A 25,410-nucleotide genomic window follows, 5' to 3' on the forward strand; every position below is an offset into this window, starting at 1 on the left:
TTCTGACCCGCTCTGCCCTGCCCCTTCGGGACAACTGTGTGGAGTCCGAATAAAACCAGCTAGGAAAGCCAGAGAAGACATTTGCATGACTGTCTCAAGAGTCTTTTGAACAGTCTGGACGACCAGACCTAGGGGGATAAAATGCAGATAAGGTCATTTAAAATGCCCCACCTCCTCCACCAGCCCCCAGGCTGAGCAGGGCCTCGGGCCTCCCTTGAGCATGGTTTAAGGCCAGTCTGGGGGAGGGAGAGCCATTGGGAGTGTCCTCAGTGGGTGGCACCAGTCCCTGGCAGAGCCCGTGCAGGTGTCAGCGGTCCACCTGGACACAGGAGGTAACACACTGATCTTAAGTATGCATGGGGGTTAGGGTAGTACAAAAAACCACAGAGTCTTCAAGGGCACACACAGGGTTCATGGTCACACACAGGTGTGTCAACAGAGCCAAATACACACCAAAACACACACAGATCTCAGGGGCACATATGCACAGTCAAGCACTAACTAGACACTGCCTCGGACTTTCAGGCATCAGAAATGCGTAAGTATCACCCACTGGGCAGACCCAGGGCTCACCCACAGGCCTGAATTCTCATTCCCTAGCCTCGGTGTCCCAAACACCACCACCCTTGTAGACACAATCACCAAGGGCACAGAGCACTCACAAGCAAAGTGTCACACACACACAAGCGGCACCCATTCCTACAGATCCCATCACACCCATCACAAACAGAGGAACCTTCGTATTACATATGTGGGCATTCCTCCACAACAGACACCTGAGCCATCAAGTCATGGTGGACCCCCACACCATGTCCAACCCTAAAACATGGACTCCAAACATAATCAGGGACCTCATCTGCCTCCCTTCCCTCCCCACCACCCCAAAATGACAGAGGCTATGACACAGGTGTAAACAATGCTTTATGGGGGGTGGGGGGGCATTGGAACAGGACAGGCCTCCAGGTAATAAATAACACGTACTCGCAATGGCAGGGCCAGGGATGCTGAGACCAAATGGCCGTGGTCTCAGGCTTTGTGAACTCTCTGAGTATGCTCAAAGAGGAGTTAGGGGTTCAGGGAAAACAGGGGTTAGCCAAGACAGAGGAAGCAGCAGCAGGCACGGAGAGAATCCCCCTTCCCCCATGGCTCAGTCTTGCCCCTCAGCCAGGCCCCACCAGGCCAGGGAAGGGAGACCGGTGGCAGGGCAGCTTCTCTGGGGCGAGGGCAGGTGAGGGGCTCGGCCTCCCAGGGCCTGTGTCTGGGCCCCAGACGGAAGGATAGGGCTGGTCCTGGAGAGCAGGTGAGCTGCAAGAAAAGTGTGCGGTGAACTGGGGGGATCCCAGGTCCGTCAGCTGCAGCTTTGTCTCCTTTCTGGGTATCTTCCTGCCTTCCTATCTGTGCCCTTCTGTCTATACTTTTTCTCCCTAACCTGCTAAATTTTCTGACTTTCTGTTTCTTGTCTGCAGGTAATGTGCAGCTCTCACTCTGAGGGCACCCGCATTCCCCCGTGTATTTGCCTCAGAGAGCTGTCTCCTTGAGTCTGTAGAGGGGTGTCTCGTTGTCTACATTCTGTGTCCCCACCTTTGTATCTCTGTGTTCCTCTGTGTTCCTGGACCACCCTGGCTCTAGGTCTCATTCCTCTATGTTCCTGAACCACCTCAACTCTAGGTCTCATTCCAGTGTTTCCCGAGTCAGAGATATATCTGGCAATCGGTTCTTGCTTTGTGGTTATCTGAAGACAGCATTACCTGCGAGCTTCTAGAAATACCCAGATCACTTCAGAATCTCTGGGGTAAGGCCCAGGCACCAGTAGCTTTTAAAACTCTCCAGGTGATTCCAGTGTGCACAACTGCATAAGTGGGGTAGGAAATCAGTTTGGTGTGCCTTGAGCAATTTTTCATTGAAATAGAATAAAATAAAAAATACCAGAGTGCTTCATAATAATGTTGGTCCATAGACACAGAAAGCAAGTGGGTGTAGGTCAGAAGCTGGAGGGGGAACAGAGAGTCAATGTTTAATGGGTATGGGGTTTCCTTTTAGAATGATGAAATTGCTTTGAAATGAGACAGAGGTGATGGTTTCATAACCTTGTGAGTGTACTAAATGCCACTGAATTGTACACTTTAAAATAGCTAAATTTATGTGAATTTCACCTCTGTTTTAAGAATAGTAGTATGAAGAAAATGTGTGTTTTAGTTTTCTGTGTGTGTGACTGCATTAGAACAACATACAAAGTGTATTTCCTCCTGTAGAGTGCAATCAACAGTTTGAAAATGCACTCTTATTAGATTTGATTCACTGAGAAAACCCTGAAACAGACTCAAATTATGTCCTAAGGTGAAGAGTACACACCCATCTGTTTCTACACAGCCCAGAGTCCTTAAATTGGATAAGAAAAAAAAATAATAAACAGTCTTTAGTTTATTGAGTCTTAGTTTACTGTCAGGCCTTGTTCTTAGCACTTTACATGACTTGACTTAATTAATCTTCTCAACACTCACTTGAGGTAGGTACTATTATTAGCCCCACTTACAGATGAGGAAACCAAGGCCCAGAGACGTTAAATAATTTGCCAACAGTCACGCAACTATGCAGTGAGAGTCGGAGTATAAATGCAGGCAGCCCAGCTCTGGAGTCTGTGATTTGTCACCTTCTCAGATGGGGGAGACAAACACCATAAATAATGATGGAGGGGACAGAGTTGAACACTTTAAAAAGGAGGGACAGGGGCTTCCCTGGTGGTCCAGTGGTTAGGACTCGGCGCTTTCACTACTGAGGGCGAGTTCCATCCTTGGTTGGAGGACTATGATCCCACAAGCCATTCAGCACAGCCAAAAACAGGAAATAATAATAATAAAAAGGAGGGGCAGTTGTGAGACTGCCCATCTAGAGAGAGTGACCCCTTTTGGGAAGAGACATTTTAGCAGAGACCTGATGATGAATGGGAGTTGGCCTGAGAAGGGAGGTAGGAGAGGCATGGCTGATGCAGAGGCCTGGAAGGAAAGGAGCCCCGCTCCAAGAGCTCACCCTTGACTCATCTCTCTCAAATCCATTCATCTGGAAATTATGTTGGCCCTGCTCTCAAAGTACCTGTGTCCAAGGTCTAACCACTTTGCTCCAAGGCCATCCTGGAGCTGCCAATGGTTGGAGGGCGGGGAGTGGCAAGTGGGTTTGAAGCAGAGAGACAAGAACTGTCAAGACGTAGTCACCCACAGAGAGGTGAGGATGGGACCAAGTCTGTCAAGCCTGCCAAGGACTTTGGACCAAGCATAGGAGAACAAGCAAGGCTTCCTGGAGGAGGCGGGGAGGTTACCAGAAGAACAGAGGGAAGAAGCAGATTCGTGCTTTAGGAAGTGATTACATCAAGAGGGGACACAGCTGGAGGCAAAGATGATCTAACCTAACTCACCTTTCCACCCCTCCTCTGCCCCCACCCTGGTCCTGTCCACCACAGTCTTGACTTTGCAGTAGCCTCTTCACTGGTCACTGGGCAACCACCCCTGCCCACACCCCCCCACCCCTCCACAGTCTGTTTGCAGCCAGAGGGGCCCTATGAACACCTGAATCAGATCCTGTCCCTTCTCTGCTTGTATAAGCCAGAGCCTTCCCCATGGCCCACGAGGCCTTCACTCATCTGCTTCCTCCACCCCAACCTCATCTGCTCACCTACCCTCCAACACACTCACATACACACACACATCCACTCACTCCACTGCAGCCACACTGGAGTGGCCTTGACTTCCTCCCCCAGGGGAGGGAGGACTCTACCTCAGGGCCTTTGCACTGGCTCTTCTTTCTGCTTATAACACTTCCCCAGGTCCCCACACAACCTTTGCTCAAATGTCTTTGCTCAAATGTCACCTTCGCAGTGAGCCCTCCCCTCATCATCCCATTTGACCGTCTACTCCTCCACCTCCCCACCCTCCTTGATTCTTCTCCATAGCCTTTATCTCTGGCTGTTATACAGTTTGCTCCTGGGTCTTGTTTATTGTCTGTCTCTTCCACGAAGGCAGGCATTCTTGTCTGTTTTCCCCATTGATGTTATCCCCCATGCTGTGAACAGGGTCTGGCACATAGTAGGTGCTCAACAGACATTTGAGGAATTATGAATGGGAGGGTCGGAGATGCAGGGCAGAGAGTTGGCAGTGGGATGGGAAGAATGGGTGGATCTCCTGTGTCTGAGAAGATGGCCCTTTTTCCTGGTTGTGTCTCCTGTTCTATGTTGCTGTCTTTGCTCTGTCCTCCCCATTGCTGGGAGACCAGCCCTGCAGCTCCCAGGTCCCCAGAATCCCACCTGACTCTGCAGGTCTCAGCAGCCACAGGGCTGAGGGGCCACAGCCTGGGCACTCCGAGGCTGCCGCAACTGGCGAAGGGAGGCATCACCGTACTGAATGCCGGAGCCCATCCTCTCGGGATCCAGTTCACCTGTGGGGAGGGAAGGGAGAGGTCAGGACCAGTCCCTGGAAACCTCTGGGCTCTCCTTCCACTCCCAGTCCGGTCAGTTGGGGGTCTCACCTGAGTCGATCTTGTTCAGAATGGTGCGGGCACATTTCAGGAATGCTTCCTCCACATTCTCACCGGTGAGAGCGCTTGTTTCCAGGAACATTAGCTCTGGAGGGGGCAGGGGGACAGACACTCAAGACAGTCAGGGCCTCAATCAGTCCCCAATCTCCACTCAGACTCTGACCTGCTACCTCTCATTCTGTCCCTCAAGCCTTCACTTCGAGCCTCCGTACATGTGTTTCCCTGCCATGAAAGGCCACTTCCCCAGGTACCCACTGAGCTCTTCTCAGAACTCAGCTCCTATCTCCTCCTCCAGGAAGTCCTCCTAACTTCCCAGGATGAATCAGGTGCCTCCCCTGGGCTCTCATTGACCCGTTCGCCTCCCCCTTCCCAGCCCTGACCTCTTTGGGCTGTCACTCTCTGGAAATGGTCCTCCTCCCTCCGCCCTGGGCTGTGAGACCATGAGAGCTGGGCCCAGGGCTGTTTTCACCACTGTGTCCCCAGCACCATCTAGCACAGGCCCCATTCATAGTCCACCCATTAGCCATGTGACAAGGCCTCACAGTAAGTCAGAGCCAGCATTCAAACCCACATCTTTCTGATAGCAAATCCTCTAAACCTAGAGGTTACAAAAAAGAAGGAACATGGACAGAGCCTAAGTCAGCAGATGTGGGCCAACATGACGTTTTCACATGAGTTTAGACCTGCATACCTCTTGTTGTAGTCACTAGTTTATTCTCTGGATTCCACATATAAGTGATACCAAACAATATTTTGTCTTTCTCTGACTTACTTCACTTAGTAATACCTTCCAAGTCCATCTACGTTGCTGCAAATGGTCTTACTTCATTCTTTTTTATGGCTGAATAGTATTCCACTGTATATATATACCACTTTAGCCATTCATCCATTGATAGACACTGAGGTTGCTTCCGTATCTTGGCAATTATAAGCAATACTGCTATGAGCATTGGGGTATCTTTTTGAATCCATTTTTTGTTTTTTTAAAGATACATACCTAAGAGTGGGATTGCTGTGTCACGTGGCAGTTCAATTTTAGTTTTCTTAGAAACTGCCATACTGTTTTCAAAAGTGCCTGCACCAGCCTACATTCCAAACAACAGCATACCAGCGGTTTATTTCCTCTAAATCCTCGCCAACATTTGCTATTTGTGTTTTTTTTAATGATAATGTACTTGCATACCTTTCAATGTGGCTATCAGTCTTGTCCATTCCCCTAATGTCAGTGCCTGCTAACCTGAGGGTCTCCCCTGCCCCTTCTCCCTTATTCACAAAATGTGCCTGTCCCCTATGGCCATCAGAGTTTGCAGTCCCCACATTACACCAATATTCTATGCTGCCTCCCCATGGTGGCTGAAACTTTCTTAGCAGCCAACATTCATGAAGCACCCATTCATCCAAGCCGTGCCAAGAATTCCCCTGGACCACCTCCCTTTAACCATCTGTGAAGCAGAGTGTGCGATAGTTAAGGGAGGTGGTCCAGGGGGGGACCCATTTTTCCAGATGGGGAAACAGAGTGGTCATATAGCCCGCACATGGCCAACAACCAGATTTGAACGCAGACCTCTAAAGTTGCACATTGCCCTGCTGGGCAGAGCCACAGAGAGCTAGGGGGCTCTCACAGGCTCCCCCTGAATGCCCCCCCATCCCTCTGCTGGTCCCCTGCCCCACTGATCCGCCACCTAGCCCTCACCATTCTCCTGGGCAAAGCGGGAGGCCTCCAGGAAAGTGACCTCACGCTCCGGATCCAGGTCCTTCTTGTTGCCACAGAGAATGACCACGATGTTGGGGCTGGCCAGTGTGCGCGCATCCGTCAGCCAGGCAGCCAGTGAGTTGTAGGTCTCCCGGCTATGGAAAAGGGAGCCAGGAGGGAGGCAGGTGCAGCGGCAGGGGGCAGCCCAGGCCCCACCCCGCCCGCTCCGTGCACCCACCTGGTGATGTCATATACCAGCAGGGCTCCAGCTGCCCCTCGGTAATAACTCCGTGTCACCGACCTGTGGGGCCAGGGGGACTCAGTCACCCCCAAGGCTGGGGTCTGCCCCAAGACTGCCCCCCTCTGCGGAAAGAGACTGGTGGTTTGGAGGCCCCCGTGTACTGCTGGCCCCTCCTCCTAAACCTGGCCATGGTCTGGGTCTCACTACAGTTTCTCCCACTGGTAGCCTACTTCCCTCAATCTTTATCTTGGCTGCCTGCCTCTGTCACAGTCTCTCCCTACTATTTGTTTGTCTTTGGCCACACCGTGTGGCTTGTAGGATCTTAGTTCCCTGACCAGGGATGGAACCTGGGGACCTCGACAGTGAAAGTGCCAATCCTAACCACTGGGCCACCAGGGAATTCCCTCTCCCTCCTTTTGACTTTCTCTGTGTCCCTGTCTTTCTGCATCTCTTCCTTGGTATGTACTGTTCTGTCTCTTGTATGTGTATGTATCTTTAACTCTGTTTCTCTCCATCTCTGTTGCTCTGGCTCTGTCATCCTTTCCCTTTCATTCATCCTTTCCCGTTCATTCAACATTTTCTGTCATTCCCCCTTTGCCCAGTCCTGGCCAAGCACTACGAAACTACATCCATTTGGCCCTCTCCTGCTGTTTGGGGCGGGGGGAGGGGCCCTTTCCCAGGGTGGTTAACTGTCTGCTCCTCACTGTGTCGCCAGGCTGGATCCCTCTGGAATTCGTGCAATCACAACACAACCATTTACAGAGCACTTACTGCCATCTTGGCGCAGTGGCACACCTCTCTCTCCTCCATCCTCTCTCTGTCTCTGGGCAGCTCACACAATGAACTCTCGCATGAATATTAACTCAGCAGCTACTCAGTGCTGACCAGGGACCACCCTTTCCCAGAAGCTGGATTCCTCGTTTCTCTCTGCTGGCTATTTCTCACTCAGGGTTTCCATGTGTCTATCACCTTTTCTACAGACATTTCCTGAAGACATACTGTGTGCTGAGCCCTCCACATTGCCCTGTCCCCCAAAACATCCATTTCTCCATCTCTCTGGCCACACCTGTCCCATTCTCCCTGTCTTTGTCTCTCACCTCTGAGCGTCCTAATCTTGCCTTCTCTCTCAGTCTGTCTCTTTTTCTGCCTTCCTGACTCTCAACTTTCCTTTTCTGTTTCAGTCATTTTCAGTTACTCTCTGCTCCTTGCCCCACCCCAAGCATCTCCTCCTCTCCAGGCCTTATTGCTCCCTGGGGACAAGTCTCCATCCTTCCAGCCACATGGGTCTATCCCACAGGGTCTCGCTAGGGTCGGTCATCCCTCCCTGGCCCTCTCACTCTTAATCATGCTTCCTTCTCAATCTCGTTTTGTCTGTCTGCCACCCTCTCTTCAAGACACCTTCTTTCTTTGACTACATGGACCTGCTCATCACAGTCTCTCTTGCCCTCTCTCTCTACCTTGCCCACCCCCAGTGGGTCCTTGCTCCCGTCATTATGTTTCCAGGTAACTCTGCATGCCTCTTTCCCTCCTGTCTCCTCCCATTTCCCCCACGCTTTCTCACTGGGAGCCCAGCCCACCTACCGAAACCGCTCCTGGCCAGCTGTGTCCCAAATCTGTAGCTTCACGGTCTTCCCACCCACGTTGACCACCCGAGATCCAAACTCCACGCCAATTGTGTGGTTGGAGTCCTGTTTGACTGGGAGAGGGAGGGAGAGAAGAGACAGGAGGGCGCTCAGAGGATTCCCTGTCCTCCGAGGCCTATGCAAACCCATTCTCATTGCTGGGTAGACTGAGGCTCAAGGTGGACCTCGCAAAGAGTGTATACCAAAGCAAGGACCTGGCAGCCAGCAATGAAGTTGTACCTAAGGCCAGCCCCACCCCTGCCCAACAGCTGCCTACTTGCCTCCACCATGGCCCTGTCCATGGTTTAGTGCACCCAGAACCACTCCCAGAAACTCACATTTATTCTCAATGAACTGATGAAGGAGACATGATTTGCCTGTTCCTGCACTGCCAATCACCAGGAATTTGAAGAGGAAGTCTGAGGGGATGGAGCCAAATTCAAGAAAAACCCATTCGGAGAGAAAGACATGGAAAGATGGAAAGCAGAACATCACAATTACAGGGAGAGAAACAGACACAACAGACACAAGCAGATACAGAACTGTGGGTAACAACCATTACAGATAATTCTTGCAGAGAGCTTACCACATACCCAGCAGAAGTAAAGGTCTTTACTTACATCAACAACTCACTTAATCCTCAAGAAAGCTCTGTGAAGGAGGTATACTAATAATTATCCCTATTTTTCAGATGAGAAAACGGAGGTCTTGAAAGGTTAACTGACTTGCCCAAGATCCCACTGCTAGGTACAGCTGGGATTCAAACCCAGACCAACTGGCTCCAGAGTCTCAAGTAACTATTACTTTGCTAAAGCCTCTTGAAAACCATTTTATCAAGGACTACAATTTTGTCCTTGCTCCTCCCCCCCGCCACCCCGCCCCACAACTTCGCTTCCTACCACTTTCTGATTCATTCACTGCACTCCAACCTCTGGCCTGCAATCTACTCCGTGAAGATGACAAGCTGTTTCCTACCTCAGCGTCTTTGCATTGTTCCCTCGGCTTTTCTCTATTCGTTGAATGAATGCAGCTCCCTCTGACTCCTAATCCATTGTTCTTTCTACTGCACCCTGTTCTCCCACTTTCTACCCATCCATACATCCGGATTTTCCAACTCTGTCTCTCCTTCTCTCCCGCAGTCCGAAGCACTACTGCTAGTCTCAAGCTTAAGCCCCACCCCTTGACGCTAGTCCCACCCCCTAGTTAAAGAACAACTCACCCGCAACCGCATTCCAGCCCTCTCCCAGGGTAATCCCAGGGTCCAGAGCATCCCTTCAGTATCCCCCAGCCCATCGAGCTCGATCCTTGCCATTCACAGTCAGCTCCGCCCCATCCACTCAGGCTCTGCCCAGACACAGTAAGGATCATCCTTTCCTTCAAGGTCTACCGTGACCCATCCTCACTGCATTCCTCAAATCCCGCCCCAGATTTCGCCCACACCCTAGACCCTCAGGCTCCGCCCAAATTAACTAAGCTCAGCCTCAGACCCACTAAACCCCTCCCAGCATGCTCTAGGCTCTGCCCCATAATACCAGGCCCCGCCCCCTGACATATAAGGCCCCGCCCCATACACAGGCCGCATCCTTCCTGGGCCCAGACCCCAGACCCAGTGTCCGCCCACCACCCTCACCGTAGGTCTCAGCCATGACTTGGTCGCGGCCGCTTAGGGCCGCAAAATGGCGACACGGCCGCGCCTGCTCCTCGGCTGGCAGCCGCTCTGCTCGGGGTGCAGCCCCGGCTCCTTCCTACTCCCGGGGCCGGCGCCGCCACTTCCGCCTCCACCCCCCTCCGGCGCGACCCGCTAACGCTGCGGGATACTAGGGAACGCTTCCCCAAGGCCGGGATTGGAGGAATCGGCAGGTAAGGGGCGGGACAAAGGCGTAGATTGGTGGTGAGAGGAGCAGGCGGGACCAAGATGAGCGATTGGTGGTGCCACAGATGCTTCGCCCAGCTCAGAAACGGATTTGGTCAGGAGCCCAGGGGCAGAGTCGATTCCAGATTGGGTAGGAGCGGACTTGGGGGCGGGGATACGGATGCAAAGAAGGGGATAAATGTAAGATTGACAGAGCCTGGAAGAGGAACTACCTTGAGTTGGGAGTACTGATCTCAAAGGCAGGAAGGATGAAAACTGGGATGGTACACACAAACTAACTTCCTACCTCCCTTTGAGGAAAGTCTTCTCAGAGAACCCAGAAAACCTCTGCTCTGTGATTTGTCTTCCTCATGGTCCCATTGGCTCATTCCCAATAGTTAAATAGTTCTCCTATTGGTCTAGAGAGGACACTATAATTCCCCAATTTGGCTGTTCAGTTATTCCATCTTCTCATTTATTTGTCTGTAATAGCTAAGCTTAGGAGCCCAACTCGACCGAGCTTGGAGCTTTCAGTCCATGAAACTCTGCCTAGCAACCACTTTTGTCACCACAGTTGGTGGGTTGATTGGCTAGATTCAGAAACCTGGGGGAAACATTTTTTTCTAGATCCCCACCACAAAGACCACAGACACCCAGTTTGCACTTGGCTGATGTATTTGCATAAAGTCGGGGAGAAACAACAGCAATGACAGCATAGACTGAGCTCACTGGCAGTAGAAATCCCATATCTGAAAAAGAGAAAGGGGAAACAGTGGGGAGAAAACCAGTGGTCACACCACAAAGGATCTAGTGGTTTTAGCAAATGCTGCAGCCTCAGGGACCAGGTCTGGCTGCACAAGTGCTATGCAAATTAGCCTGGAGCCCTCAACTCTGCAGCTCTCAAACTAGGATTTAGAAATCACTCATCTTTCAGATAAGAAAAGGCAGAGAGTCTGTTCCAGTGCACGCAGCTAGGCTGCCAGGGAGCCGAGGTTAGGAGCATCTTCGCCTGTCACTACAACCCAAAGATCCTCCCTCCAGATTCCTGCCAGCCCCCAAGATACTCACATCTGTCTTCACATCGGTTTTGGCAGGTTTCAGGGTCTGGTCTTCACGTACGATGCTACTGGGGAAATAGCCCAGACGAGCAGCTCCGTCTCCATAGTAATCTCCCTGAACCTGGGGAAGGAGTTAAAAGCCGGGGTCTGGGAACATGGCAAGCTCATTCCTGCTCAAGTCCTGTGCACACTTACTCCTCCCTGATCACTTAGCTGGCTCCATCCTTGTCAGTCCAATCTCAGCTTAAAGTCGCCTGCTGGAAAGTCCTCCCTGACCACCCCATGTGAATTATTCACCCAGTCACTTTATACTAATTCTTAAAGCAGCACATGAGTTGGTATTTTGATGGCTTGTCTCCTTCCATTAGAATAAAAGCATCATTCTTTATCATACCTTCGGTGTCTATAGCAATTTGGCACTACAGGACATGCCCGAATAATTGCTAAAGAAAGAAAAAGAGTGGATCACAGCAGCCACCCCCTGCTGACTCTATTTCAGTTCACTCCCTCAGATTTGCCCTGTAGGTAAAAAAGTAGGGTAAGCTCCCACCCCAGCTCTCTACCCTTTCCTCCTCTGTTCTCCCAAGACTCACACTGCCTCCCCAGAAGAGCCGCCCTCGGCCCTTGAGCTTGGAGAAGATATACACCACTTGGCCCTGGTGTATGGTCAAGAAACGGCAGTCAGGGGCCACGTAGTCCTGAAGGGCCACAGCCATGGAGATGGGGTCTGGAGAAGGAATATAGAAGGGAGTGAAGGCGCCCCCCACACAGGCTAGCAACCCAAGCCCTCCACACCCGCGCCCCCCCCCCCCCCGACCCCTAAGGCTCACGGCTGCATTCCTCATCAGCACACATCTTCCGGTCAGCCAGCTTGGGCATGGGGCGGCCCCCGGCACTAGGCCCTGGGAAGGCAGACAGCAAGACGACACCGAGAAACACCAAGGACCAAGCCATCATGGACTCTGAGCAAGACAGTGGCTAAGGCAGGAATGGGGTCTCCAGCTTCCTCCTGCCCTCCCTCGGCAGTAGCATAAGGAAACCTGTGTTCTGGGTCTGGTCCCCTCCTTAAACCAGTCCCAGGTTTCACCCACACCACCTAGAGGCTGCTACCCAGGCAGAACCATTTCAAGGACAGGGTGAGAGTTGCCAGCACAAGGAAATATCCAGAGAGGCCCAAGGCAGCCCAGGCCACTCCAAGTAACAAGTCACCCCCCTCAACAGAGGGGCCCAGACAGGCAGGTTAAAATATTCAATTCCATCTTTTCTGAGTTGGCTTGGACACCTAGGCCCCTCGGCTGTGTCCCCAGAGACAGAACAAGAGGAGCCAGTATGGAAAAACCACCTTGGAATTTCCTGTGCTGAGGAGCAGCAGAACAAGGCAGCCCTTTGATTGCCAGAAATAGCCCCAGCTCTCAAGTATGGAGTGAATATTATATGTTGGGCCTTAGGCTAGGCGATGTCCAACCACAATCACTGTTTCTTCTCAGAAACCACTTCCTGACTGTGCTAAACTACTCTCAGAGCCTCACCTTTCTCATCTGGGATACTAGTTATTTAGTAAAGAACTCACCATGCATATTTTTAATTAGCTCAAATGCATACCCTGCCTCAACTTGAAGGGGGACCATCATAATCCCATTTTAGGTAGAAATGGAAGCACAGAAACTTAAGGAACTTGTCCAAGGTTAGTGTAAGCGGAGAGGCTAGATGTGGCTGCAGGCCCATACCCATCACTACTGGGCTTGGAGCTGTCAGTTGCCCAAGGCCAGAATGAAACAGTGGCAGAGGATGTGAACTCAAGTCTCCTACCTAAAACCACACTTCAGAGATTCACTTGCCTGAAGACCCATCTCGTTCCTCAGGTATTCTCACCTCTAGCCAGCAAGTCCAAACTTCAGTTTTAGGGGAAGAAGATGGACACACACAGGCTTGAGGTGGGGAAGGATTCCTCCTGGTCAAAGACTAGGCCTAAGCTGTCTCCACACATGCAACACCCAGCACCAAGTACCATGCGAGCATCAAAGAGCTCTATCCACGTCGCCTCCCGGAGGCTTCCCTTGATCACCCGTTACTGTTCCCCAGCTCCACCACCCCATCATGTCAGTCGTATTCCTATCAGAACTCAGCATCTGCAATTAGCTTGTCTATTTCATTCACTACTGTGTATCCTATACCATAACAGTACTTGGTGTGTATTAGGTACTTGGCAAGTTATCTGTGGAATTTACTGAGTGCTTGCTAAGTCAGGTGGGGTGCACAGCTCAGGAAGAAAATAAAGCTCAGAGTGGGGACATCAGTTGTCTATCGTGGGAGTTGGGGGGGACTGTCCAGAGACCCCATGTTCCCATGTGCTGTCTGCAGTAACTTTATGTAGTGAAGATGACAATCACCCTCCCGCTTGCATCTTTCAGATCCTACAAGGAGGAAGTGTGCATGTGGTGCCATAAATCTTCAGCGTTTCCAACACTGTCGTTCCTCTTTAATGGAGAGCAGAGTAGGTGCAAGCTGGGGCTCAGAGCCTTGACACGGGAAAAGACATCCAGGGGAATTTAACACTGTTCCTCATTGTATTTATTTTTGTGGTAATTTTCTATTTCTGGCAAGGGATCTCATTTTCCTATCTATATGGTGTGAGAAAGGGTTTTAAGCTATATACATATATTTATACACACACACACATATTTAGTCAACTTAAAAATTGTCAAGTCAGATCTGTGACAGACTGCTAAGGAAGGTCCCCCATTCAATCTCCCCTTCTTATCCAGCTTCAAGCTGGGCACGTTAACTGTCCAGCCAGAAACCACATCTTCTAGGCTCCACTGCAGCTGCGGCACTGGAGGGAGACTGATTCAGCCACCTGCCCGAAGCTCCTGGCTGTGTCTCCCGTGTGTGACCAAGTCAGCAGGGCCCTCACCGCAGCAGCAGCAGCAGGGACCTCTTCCTGAACTCCAGCTCAATGGGGGGCTGCAAAGTTGAACTCAGCATCTCCCACCCAAACTGCCATTCCTACCATCCTTTCAATGACTCCATGAATATTCATTTTCCTTCCCTTTCTTCCTGAAGTACCTAGAGTGGTTTCTGTGAGACTCCTGCTATGAGAGAAGGCATTTTTGTCTAGAAAAAGGTAAAGAAAAACCTCTTTCTTAACACTCTATCAAGAAAAACCTCTTTCTTAACACTCTATCATGTCAGAAAATTATCACAATCAACTTGAGTCTATACAGTGAATGGTGTGCCATTAAAAGCATCATCCTTGTGCAGTATAGAACCTGCCCAACTGTACTTGGCAGCCTGGGTTTTAACTTCTCGCCATGAATTCTGATTTGAGACAAAACAGAAAGCTGCCAAAATAGTAAAAGTGACAAGTTTGGACAGTGTTCCTACACTATTCTGTATTTGCCCAAGGTTGCAATCCCCCAATGTGCTGAGCTGCTCAAACACTAAGAATATTCTGGTGTGCAGGGAAGGGAAACACGGAGGACAAGAAAATAAAAACAAATGGTTGTGAAAAAACAAACCACAAAAAAACACTTTAATTCCAGCCTAACAGCACCAGGTGCAATGTCTGGGGACAGACTCTGGGTACAATGCTGTGTGGCAACCACTCACTCACACACGGCTCCAAGAAGGCCCCCATGGGGGACTTACCTTCAGGGGGCTGAACCAAGGGGGGAGGGGGTGGCCCCAGAACAGGGGGCCGGGACAGGCATGGGGAAAGGGTGCTACTTCTTGGCAAAGGAGATCTTCATGGCGTTGTTCTGGGTGATCTTGAAGCCCTGCAGGGCGTCTCGAGCAGCCCCTGCCTGCACCTCATTGTCAAACTCCACGAAGGCGATGTCGTGCGCCCAGGGACCAGCCGGACCTCCTTGAACCCAGGGAACCTGAGAGAAAGGCAGAGACCTCAGGGATCCAGCCTCAGCACTCCGCTTGAACATTCAAGCATCCAGTGAGTAGGGGCCAGGAATACTGCTGAACACCCCATGATGCAGAAGATGGCCCCAATAACAAAGGATCATCCAGCCCGAAAAGCGGACAGTGCTAAGTTGAGGTGTTCAGTTGAGTCCGACTCTTTGAAACCCCATGGACTGTAGCCCACCAGGCTCCTCTGTCCATGGAGATTCTCTAGGCAAGAATTCTGAAGTGGATTGCCATGCCCTTCTCCAAGGCATGTTCCCAACCCGGGGATCAAACCTGCATCTTCTACACTGGCAGACAAGTTCAACAAGCCACCTGGGAAGCCCCAGAATAACCACTACCCTCTGCTTTTATAATCTGCTGTTTCATTTCCCTCTTCTCATTCCTTACTTCCTTCCCCATTAGGCAACAAATCCTCAGGGTTACCAGGTATCCTTTTTTCCATCAGTATTCTTAGAAACTGTGCATTGTTTTGTGGACATGGTATAAAATTGAGTAGTATGATTTTTGTTTCAGTTTCTCAAAATTTCCTCTCGACCCGGGTATAAAGGGTCCTGCTCCCTCTAACTGTGAGCACCTGCACTTGACTTCGCCCTTCTCCCAGGCTGCCTCCAGCTCCTGACCACACCATAAGGAATGCCCCACCCAGCCCCTTGGGCATGTTAGAATTTCATACAGTCAGGAGCAAAGTCATCAGTGTTGTTCTTTAGTCACTAAGTCACATCCAACTCTGTGACCCGAGGCTCCACTGTCCATGGGATTTCCTAGGCAAGAATGCTGGAGTGGGTTGTCATTTCCTTTTCCAAGGGATGGAACCTGCATCTCCTGGATTAGCAGTGGATTCTTTACTGTTGAGCCACCAGAGAAATCTAGGTGAGCACTTGACTAAATAGTGGACAGTTAGACCACACAATGGCCCGCATCCACCCACATCCCCGAGGGGTTGAGCATCCCCCAACCCCACACCTGCAGTCTAAACAGGCTGACTTCTTCCAGTCTAGCCAGCATTCAGTGGCATCTCACTGCTGCTGGACTTGCACCTCGCCTTTGTCTAAGTTAGAGACTGGAAAAATGAGATCCAGAGTCATCTCCATAAGGGCAGAGGACAGTCTGCCTATCCTGGCCACTGCTGACGTCCACGCCCGGCCGCTGCAGGGCCGGCCTCAGCCTCCTCCTTCTGGCCTCCAGGCGCTGTCCCCGCCTGCACAGACTTGGGCTCCACGAACAGAACTATGAGGCTTGTCCCTGTGGTGCCACCTCGCGGCCACCACCCTCTGGGCCCAGCCCAGCCACAGGCCCCACTTACTGGTTGAAAAGCATGGAAAGCATGAGCTCATTGGTCTCTTCCGGCAGGTTGGTAAGGAACAAGATGTGATTTGGTGGATTTTCTGAAAGCTGCAGGAGAGCAACGGGAGACCGTAAGTCTGGTCGGGGATCTATGGCCCTCCTGCCCTCCAGCCCCGCCCTGCCTGAATTCTTTCTAGTCTTTCACCTAACAGACCCGGTGCTGTTGCCTGTCCACCCTACTGTGTCCTAGACTGTAAGCCACAAGGGAGCACAGTTGCACCCATAAGTGGGTGCTCAGCAGAAGTTCAGAGTGAACCGAGGTGCAGCCCACCCCCGCTCCAGCCTCCCCTTGACCTGCTCCAGCAAACACACCAATTCCTCTGTCCCAGGGCCTGACGCCACTGCTAAATCTTCATCCTTCAACAGCACCTCCTCGGGGAGGCCTGCCCAGACCACCCAACCTAAAACAGCGCCCTGCCTGCCATTCCTGTCTCCTGACTATACCAGACCCCAGGAGGACCAGACACTTACAGGCTGGGCAGGTGGCATCTGCCCCGGCATAAGCTGTTGTGGCGGCATGGCCCCCGGTGGGAGCTGGCCAGGCGCCAGGCCTGGAGGCGGGATCATGCCCGGCGGCGGCATGTAGGGGGGCTGGCCCGGCATGTGGTGCATGATGCGGGGCGCCTGAGTCATCGGCGGCATGCCCTACGGGGAGAGGAGAGCAGGGCTGAGAGGGGCACCAGCAAGTGGGAGGAGGTGTGCTTTCAGTGTTGGGAGGAAGCAGAAAGGAGAAAAGGCTGTTACAGGAAACCCCAGGTGTGAGACACAGACAGAAAAGATCCAGACTTGGAAAAGGCAAGAAAAGCATCCAAAGAGGAATGGATGGAGCAGATCAGGCCCAAGGTCACAGGGGACATCAAATTAGAAAGACTTAAAAATAAATAGAAACTTTTTTAACATATAAAAATTGGTTAGAGGAATTCCCTAGCCGTCCAGTGGTTAGAACTTGGTGCTTCCACTGCAGGAGGAACAGGTTCAATCCCTGGTCAGGGAACTAAGATTCTACACATCACTCAGTGTGGCCCCCCCCAACCCCAAAAAAGGAAAGAACAATTAGAATGGCCTAATTTTGCTTTTAGACATATGAACAAAGTTGGGGGCCTACTGGTAAAAAAAAAAAAAGACTAGGAGAAAAATAAAAACATTATCAACTAAAAGGGATGGAAATAAACACACTATAAGCAGCATGCTTACTGCTTTAAAACTTTATGGGGACTTCCCTGGTCCAGTGGTTAAGAATCTGCCTTGCAATGCAGGGGACGCGGGTTTGATCTCTCGTCTGGGAACTAAGATCCCATGTGCTGCGGAGCAGCTAAGGCTGCACACCACAACTGGAAAGTCGGTGCGTCAAAACAGGAGGATCTCGCATGCCGCAACTAAGACCCAACACAGCCAAATAAATAAACAGACTATATGGAGAAAGAAACAGGCCCAGAGAACAGACAGTGAAAGGCAGAGGTGGATGGGGATGGTCAGGGCTGATGCAAAGACGCGGGAAGGGGTGACAGCAAGGGGAAGGGAGAGAGGCTGAAGGCAAAAAGCACATGCTCCCAGGGGAGACAGGAGCTGAACCCCATGTGAAGAGTCAAAGTTGGATGGAAAGCTGGGCACAGTAAGAGCGGAGAGGGTTAAGAGTGGGGTAGCTTAACCCAGACACAGACACTGACACAAGACAACCCATCAGAAGGTTCGGAGACCAGAGTGGGTACAATTCATTCATCTTTTCTTTAGTACTTTATGCTTCCTGTATCTTGTTTAGAAAACAGGATGTTTCTACTCTTATGGCCTCACCGAGGTCATAAAGACATTTTTCTGTTTTCTTCAAGAACTTTGATTACTGGAGCTGACACATTCAAGTCTACCATTTATCTCAAATTAACTTATATGTAGCCAAGTCAGGGCTTAATTTTCTCCTCTTACAAATATCCAATTGGTCCAGTACGATTTACTAGGGGAAAAAGTCCTTTCACCACTGGAGAGCAGCGATACCTCAGTCATATACAGAGCGACCACATACACACATGCATGTTTCTGGACTCTACTCTGTCCCACTGGTCCATCTTCCCATCCTCAGGCCAACACCATACCATTCCTGAACAACAGGCCCCAGCTTTGCCATCACAGACATTTGCAGACAGCCTGTCTGTCCCCACAAATCCCTCTCGGGATTCTGACTGGAACAGAGCTGACTCTTTAAACCAGTTTGGAGAGAAATGACATCTTAATAGTACTGCTGCTGCTGCTGCTGCTAAGTCGCTTCAGTCGTGTCCGACTCTGTGCGACCCCAGAGATGGCAGCCCACCAGGCTCCCCCGTCCCTGGGATTCTCCAGGCAAGAACACTGGAGTGGGTGGCCATTTCCTTCTCCAATGCATGAAAAGTGAAAAGTGAAAGTGAAGTCGCTCAGTCATGTCTGACTCTTCGTGACCCCATGGACTGCAGCCTACCAGGCTCCTCCGTCCATGGGATTTTCTAGGCAAGAGTACTAAGTCTCCAAATTTCTCTCAGCCATGTTCTATCACTTCAGTGGGCGGCCTTGCACACTTTCCTTGGAGGTGTTTTTCAATTTGAAGTATCCTTGTTTGTTGCTAATGTACAGAAATAAAACTGACTTTTCCATATTGATCTGGTGACCTTGTTAAATGAAATTCTTTTCAATCCTAATAGCTGGTTAGTGGTTTCCTCTGGATTTGCTACACAAACACTGACTATAGAAGACACAGCAAAATCAAGGTCAAGGAGAGAAAAAACAAAAAGACTGAGACACACAGAAAAAGATCCTGAAAAACTGGCAGAGCGGCATAGACATCAGACGTTTCCAAGTGGGGGCACCACACGCATATGCTCACCCCCTACAGACAGGCACACAAGCTCCACAAGAAAAATGGAAGTGCGGGGAATGCCTGGATCTCCAAGGGGATACCTCTCCCTACCGCACCCCCGCACCAGCCCACGAGGCTGAGGAAGACCTGGTGGGGAGGGGGCTGCGTCTGTGGGCCCTGGCTTACCGGGACAGGCCCTTGCACGGTGCCCACCACAGGGGCAGCCGCCCCTCCCTGCACGGCTTTTTTGGCAGCTGGAGTCTCCTGGCTCTTGGGCTTCCTCTTCTCCCGCTTGCGGTCCCGCTCCACGAAGGTGCCCTTCATCTTGGCAATGATATCCGAGTCGGTCTTGGCATATTGGATGCGCTGCCCAACAGAGAGTAGAGGGTGAAGGAGACTGGACTTAGGAGCCAAAATCAGACCTTGCCTGGAGCTTGGTGAGAAACATCATAGAAATCCCTTGGCCTCAATGTCCCCATCTGTCAAATGGGTACTGAGGTATTTCCCACTTCAAAGGACGACCAGGAGCTAAAACATGCTCTAGACAGTGCCTGGCGTGCAGCAAGCTCTCAGGAATGGATGCTGGGATTCTGATAGGAAGATGGGACAGCCCCAAGCATCGCTCAGGGTACAAGGAAACAAGGCCAGGACAGGAGCACTATATTGGAGAGTTTCCATCACACACGAGACCGAGTCTCCAAACTAAATCTCAGTCAGTGGTTTACAGAGCACCCAAATTTGCTCCGAGGACTCAGCAATGAGCCAATCACACAAAAGCCCCGCCCTCTTGGCATTAGTTCGCTGGGGAAGATATGACAGAGATCTAAAAGTGAACCAACAGGGGAAGGGGAGGTGAGGAGTTGAGAAGAACTGAAATTTTCAGAGTGCAGCCAGAAAGACCTCAGGGAGAGAATGCTGGCGTAAAGACAGGGAGGGAGGGAGGAATGCAGGCATCTAGGGAAAAAAGCGTTCTAGCAAAGGGAGAGCCAGAAGAGCTGGCGTATGGGGTGTGCTCAAGGAACAGCAGGGAGGCCTGCGCGGATGAGGGGGGAGGCGACATCACAGAGCCAACAGGGGGCCTTGGGACTTTGTCTTTTCCTGAGCAAGCTGGGAGTCAAAGAGTGGTATAAGCAGGGGGATGACGAGCTCTCACTTGTGACTCCCAAGGAGCGCTGTGACCATGGGATAGAGAGAGGCCTGGGAGGAACAGGAGGTCAAAACAGGGAGAAGGGTCGCGGCTGGGACTAGGCGGGTACCAGGGGAGGAGTGGGAAGAATCAGTGGAGGGTTTTTTGGAGTTTGTGTGTGTGTGTGTGTGTGTGTGTGTGTGTGTTGTTTTTTTTTTAATTTTATGTTTTCAGTGGAGGTTTTCCAGGTAGAGTTGACAGGATTCCCTGATAGAGCTCACAGTGGCTCAGCGCTTTCTACAGTTCAAGCAGTGATGTTAGAGAAAAGCAGGGGAGGAAGGTCCACATAAAATGATTTATGATTTTTAGTCCTCAAAAGGGAATTTCCAGCTACTCCAGAAAAGCAATGGAAGACGTGGCAACTGTGGGCTCACACACCCACAACAGGACACACCAGGCAGGAGTCAGAGAACAGCCCCCTCTGGAAGGAGGTGAGGGCACCAGGCCGCCCCTGTGCCCCTGGGGCCAATGTCTTCCACGTGAAGAGACCTGCCTGGGACCTGCGGGCACTGACACTTGCTGTCACCACCCTACTGGTTCAGGGAGGCATATTCCAATCAGGTGAAACTCGAAGAACTGACAGGGAAAGAGAACTGATTGATATGGCAGGAATTCTGGATCAGCGCAGGGACTCTGAACAACAGAACCCCTGTCTGTTCAAGGCCTACTGAACGTCTGTAACCCAGTTCCTCCCATCCCATGGCCCCATGTAACCACGATTCATACATCAGCACCTGGTACCCAGTGATAGCCATCACTGTAACCCCTGACCCTAGATGAACTCTCCCCTTATCCCAGACCTGGGACCCTGACCCAGCCTCACCATCACAACCGAACCCCATCTCCCACAACTGAATCCATCCTCCCCAACAGCCACAGGCATCTCCCTAATCCTTCCATGGTTTGCCGGCAACCTTGGAGTCAAGTCCACCTTCAGGATCAGCTCCTTAGCCTGACTTCTGACAACTCTCCAGGCCATGCCCACCCCACCATCTCCCACCCTTCACTTCTGCCGAATGAACTTGACTCACTTCCCCAGTTACACAGGTTCCTGGTTATCTCCCATTCTTAGTTTATTTGTCTTTCTCAGCTACTCTTCTCCAACTCTTATTCATCCAGAAAGGCTCCCCCGCAAACTCCCAGACTGGGTGAGAGTAGGCTCCCTGAGTTCTGTGCATTCACCTGTCCCAGCCCTGACCCCTCGGGTCGTCGCCACCTGGTGACAGGCGTCTCTCTCCAGCGGCACTGTGGGTCTACGAGGGCAGAGCTGGGACTTCCCGTGACTGCTGTGTCTCCACTGCCCCAGTACAGTGAACAGTGGATACGGAGGACCAACGGAGGAACTCCCATCCCTAAGGCTCTGGACTACAGGGGACAGTAGTCCAGACCCATCCAGCCTGCAACACGTGGCGCGGGCACACACCATAGCCTCCACACCCGGTGCTCACCATGGGCTTGTCGTAGAAGGGGAAGCCCTGCATGGAACGCAGCGCGTTGGTGGCACTGCTGACCTCCTTGAAGATGACAAAGGCCTGGCCCCTCATCTTCAGGCTTCGTGACACCAGGATATCCAGGATCTGGCCAAACTGGGAGAAGATGGCATACAGGGACTTCTTCAGCTCTGCAGTAGGGAGAGAAAAGACCCAGGGGTGACTGCAGGCCGGGGCATCACATCCTGGCACTGGAGCTCCGCTTTTCAGAGGAAATGCAGCCCAGAAGGGAAACCATCAGCCCACTGACAGAGTACTGAGCAATACCATCAGCAGTCTAGAACCACTCAGGTGGTCGTGTGCGTTGACTCTGTAGTAGGTCAACAGTCACAATACCTACCCCACAAGGTTGCTGCAGGGGAACACGAGTCACACATACAGAGGGCACATAGTAAATGCTCGATAAATGCAAGGACTTTCCCTCAATGTCTCCAGCACCTTGACACAAGCCCCTCTGATCTGGCTCTGGTGATTTCTCCCACCTCATCTCTCCCCATGCCCCATCTTCACTCCTATGGCTCTAGCCACACTGGCCTCCCAGCCCTTTCTCAGGCTCATCTCAGCAACCTTGCCTCAGGACCTTTCCACTGACTGATCCCTCTACTAGGAGCAACTTTCTCCTGATCTGTACATGGCTGCATCCTTCCAGTCACCCAGGACTCAGCAGAGATGTTACCTCCGAGGCCTTCCCTGACCACCCTGGTGGGATAAGAGCCCCCTCATGTCACTCCCCCAACGGTGAGAACCTGCTTTTCGTTCATGGCACTTCCTACTTCCTGACATCATGTTTGTTTCCTTTTTGCTTGGTTAAGTCTATCCTATTTGTTTATCACATATCCCCACAGGGAACTCCCTAGTGGTCCAGTGGTTAGAACTCTGTGCTCTTATTGACAAGGGTCCAGTTTCAATCCCTGGTCAGGGAACTAAAATCCCATAAACCCCTTGATGTGAGCCAAAAAAAAAACAACCCTAATGAACAGTACAGTTGCCAGCACACAAATCTCCAAATACATTTGCCTGAATAAACACAGCATTAAATGATTTCTGGGAATAACTTCACTGAATTTTTACCTCTACTCCATGAGTTAGCAATTATAACTGCCCCAATTTTATTAATGTGGACAGAGGCTCTCAGAGGATCTGTCACTGGCCCAGGACCCAAGTCCATCTGAACCCAGGACTACCAAACCTCCCTAGCAAATGGACAGCCAGGAAAGGGTACCAGTCTTATGCAAAGAAGGTACCTGAGCTTAAGATACCCGGTCGAAGAGACAGTAGGAAAGAAAAGGGGGATCAGGTAAAGAGGGAAGCAAATAGCCAAAAATTCTGATGGCATTTCTGAGATTTATCTCCACCTGCCATCCCCATGGCCTGAAGGCCAAGTGTGGGCCTGAGTCATTCCTCTGGGGGCTGGGCCTCTCCCCAGTCTCCTTTCTTGCCCACCAACTTCACCCTCCACAGCTGGAAAGATCTTTCACAATTAACTGCAACCCTTGCCTGGCTCCCCAAAGCCCTCAGGATGAAGTAAAACACCCCACCCAGCCCTCAAGGCATCAGGAGCCAGAGTGCACTGCTTGCCTGAAATGTTCTCCATGAATCACCAGCCTCTAAGTCTCAGGCACCCAAAACTGCAGTACATGTGGTTCCCAGAGTGCCCTGGGCTCTCTTTTGCCCCTGGACACTTGCACATGCTGGTCCAGGTTAGTCACTCGTCTCCCTCATTGTAACACAGATGCTGCTTCCTCTACCTGGTAGGGTTTCCCAAAATGTCTCCTGTTCTATGAACCTGAATACCTCTTTCCAAGTGCCCAATCCCAGCCTTGACTACTATGCCTCAACTTCCCCAATTATGGCCATGGCTACTCTGGGCTATCACTGTCTGGGAGCAGATCTGTCATCTCTACTAGACTGTGGTTCCATGAAGTCAGGACCAGGACTGTCTCAGTCACCACTCTGTCCGCAGCTCCACAGAGAACTGGCCCGGCACAATGCTCTAACAGTATATGAGGGATTTACATGGCTTGTTTATTGTCTTCAATAGCAACTTTATCGGTAACCTAAACTTAATGCCAGCAAGCTCCTTCAGTTCTCCTAACAGTTTTCTTGAGGAGCTAATAAGAGCTAACACTTATATCCAACCCTTACTAACAGCTAGGCAGCATTAAAAAAAAAAAAGCATGGAAGTTTAGCTCATATATTCCCCGTAACATCTGCGCACAGATTTTGCCCAGCTTTCCTATATACATAAAAACATGAAGTTCAATAAAAAGTGATAACTTGCTCAAGAAAAAAGAAAAGTATGTCATATCTAGAATCGAGTTCTTAATCAGAATTCCATATAGTGGTTTCAAGCACGTTTCCCTGCTGTATGCCTTGGGCAAATCACATCCCTCTGGAGTCTCAGTTTCTAATCTGAGAAATGGGAACAATAGGTCCTTCCTGCAGGGTTGCTGTGAAAGTTAAATGTAACCATTATTTATACATCAGCACCTGGTACCCAGTGTTACCCACCATCAGGGTTCATTTCACTTTATTTTGAAATGAAACGTTTTCACTGTGGGTTAATCACTTGAGGGCATGACAGTGACCAACAGTTGCAGTTCTTAGGCAGTTCTTACCCTCCTGGAGCTCAAAGGCCAGGAAAGAGAGAGTCCCCTGACAGCCAGATCAGGACTTGACTGGGGAGGTTTAGGGTTTTAGGAAGTCAGAGGCAGGCACGTGGGTGGAAAAGGGAAGGGGGAGGCATCCTGGAGGAGGGGGCTCCTGAAGCTGAAACCTTGAAAGACGAGCAAGGTACCAGGATAACGGGGAAAATGTAAGAGAAAATGAGGAAATATCAAAGGCACTGCCTGTGCAAAGACCGAACTTAAAAGAGTTTGGCTGGAGAAGGCTGAGGAAGAGACATGGATGCTGGGGACAGAAGAGGGGGCAGGCTCGTGCGGGATAGCCTGGTGTCCGGACTATCCCGAAAACTCACCATCCTTCTTGATCTTCTCATTGAGATTGTTGATATAAATAGTGTGGTTGGGGCGGGTCTCGGGAACTGCCATTGACAAAGTTGCTGAGGTAGGGCTGAAAGAATGAAAAAGTCCCACTCAGTCCTGGGTTTCTGAAAATCCTTTTGTCCTAACGCGGGCTGCTAAAGGATCTTCCTTCCAAGAGAAAGTCAAGTAAGGTAAAGACGAGGGAAGAGGGAAGCACGGCTCGGAAAACAAAGCAAACGCAGCACACAGCTTCTCCTCCCCGCGTGGTGAGGGAAATCTCGTGAGGTTTACTACGAGTCCCAGGATGCTCTACTCGACTTAGTAGGCGGAGCGGCCTAGGTAGCGATTCCCACTGGCCCACGCGCTCAAAGGCCGGCCCAAGAGAAATGGCCCGGATGTAAGAGCCAGTTAAGGCAAGCGGGACGACTTTGCCGAAACCTGGCCTCGCGCAGAAAAAAAATAGTTCCCACTACACGAAGCGCAGGAAAGCCCGGGCGTCACGCGCTCCGCCGCCAGGCGCCTACGGCCGCTTGTGTCCAAGAATACTCACCGAAACAGACTCAGCTCCCGCAAGCAGTGCCTGCTACGCTGCTGAGTGCCGACCACAAAACTTCCTCCTCTGGACCCGCCTTTGTCTATCTACAAGCCAACCCCTGCGCGGAAACTTGGTAGCTTGG

General features: G+C 51.1%; 3 protein-coding genes across 4 annotated transcripts; all 3 read right to left on the reverse strand.

Annotated features, from left to right (window-relative positions):
- Nucleotides 1-902: 902 nt before the first annotated feature.
- Nucleotides 903-9,876, reverse strand: RAB4B (RAB4B, member RAS oncogene family). 2 transcript variants are annotated; one of them, XM_005890606.2, is made up of 8 exons: nt 9,711-9,876; nt 8,419-8,499; nt 8,040-8,154; nt 6,456-6,518; nt 6,218-6,372; nt 4,516-4,611; nt 4,295-4,425; nt 903-1,305 (listed from the first exon to the last, which is right to left on the reverse strand). In XM_005890606.2, the coding sequence occupies exons 1-7, from the start codon at nt 9,724-9,726 to the stop codon at nt 4,310-4,312; spliced, it is 642 nt and encodes a 213-aa protein (XP_005890668.1). In that variant the 5' UTR covers nt 9,727-9,876; the 3' UTR covers nt 903-1,305; nt 4,295-4,309. The 2 variants fall into 2 exon arrangements, with proteins under 2 accessions (XP_005890668.1, XP_070243770.1); XM_070387669.1 differs by lacking the exon at nt 8,419-8,499.
- A 672-nt stretch (nt 9,877-10,548) lies between these two features.
- MIA (MIA SH3 domain containing) lies at nt 10,549-14,346 on the reverse strand. Its single transcript, XM_070387670.1, has 4 exons — nt 11,821-14,346; nt 11,584-11,717; nt 11,001-11,111; nt 10,549-10,681 (listed from the first exon to the last, which is right to left on the reverse strand). The coding sequence occupies exons 1-4, from the start codon at nt 11,945-11,947 to the stop codon at nt 10,658-10,660; spliced, it is 396 nt and encodes a 131-aa protein (XP_070243771.1). The 5' UTR covers nt 11,948-14,346; the 3' UTR covers nt 10,549-10,657.
- A 146-nt stretch (nt 14,347-14,492) lies between these two features.
- Nucleotides 14,493-25,014, reverse strand: SNRPA (small nuclear ribonucleoprotein polypeptide A). Its single transcript, XM_005890603.3, is given in 7 exon segments — nt 14,493-14,834; nt 14,837-14,871; nt 16,212-16,300; nt 16,724-16,897; nt 19,260-19,439; nt 21,708-21,880; nt 24,727-25,014. Coding segments are annotated over 7 exon segments (846 nt in total). The 5' UTR covers nt 24,800-25,014; the 3' UTR covers nt 14,493-14,712.
- Nucleotides 25,015-25,410: the final 396 nt, after the last annotated feature.

Source organism: Bos mutus, chromosome 18, assembly GCF_027580195.1.
Source record: "Bos mutus isolate GX-2022 chromosome 18, NWIPB_WYAK_1.1, whole genome shotgun sequence".
NCBI classification, from domain to species: Eukaryota; Metazoa; Chordata; class Mammalia; order Artiodactyla; family Bovidae; genus Bos; species Bos mutus.

What these genes read in the sequence shown, in the direction of transcription:
- MIA (XM_070387670.1), bottom strand. Translation starts at nt 11,947, where the DNA reads ATGATGGCTTGGTCCTTGGTGTTTCTCGGTGTCGTCTTGCTGTCTGCC. An exon ending in TGCTGATGAGGAATGCAGCC is followed by an intron (nt 11,718 to 11,820) that starts GTGAGCCTTAGG and finishes TTCCTTCTCCAG; the next exon opens with ACCCCATCTCCATGGCTGTG. An exon ending in GGCTCTTCTGGGGAGGCAGT is followed by an intron (nt 11,112 to 11,583) that starts GTGAGTCTTGGG and finishes CTCCTTCCCCAG; the next exon opens with GTTCAGGGAGATTACTATGG.
- RAB4B (XM_005890606.2), bottom strand. An exon ending in TCAGTTCATTGAGAATAAAT is followed by an intron (nt 8,155 to 8,418) that starts GTGAGTTTCTGG and finishes TCCCTCTCCCAG; the next exon opens with TCAAACAGGACTCCAACCAC. An exon ending in CTGGTATATGACATCACCAG is followed by an intron (nt 6,373 to 6,455) that starts GTGGGTGCACGG and finishes CCTTTTCCATAG; the next exon opens with CCGGGAGACCTACAACTCAC.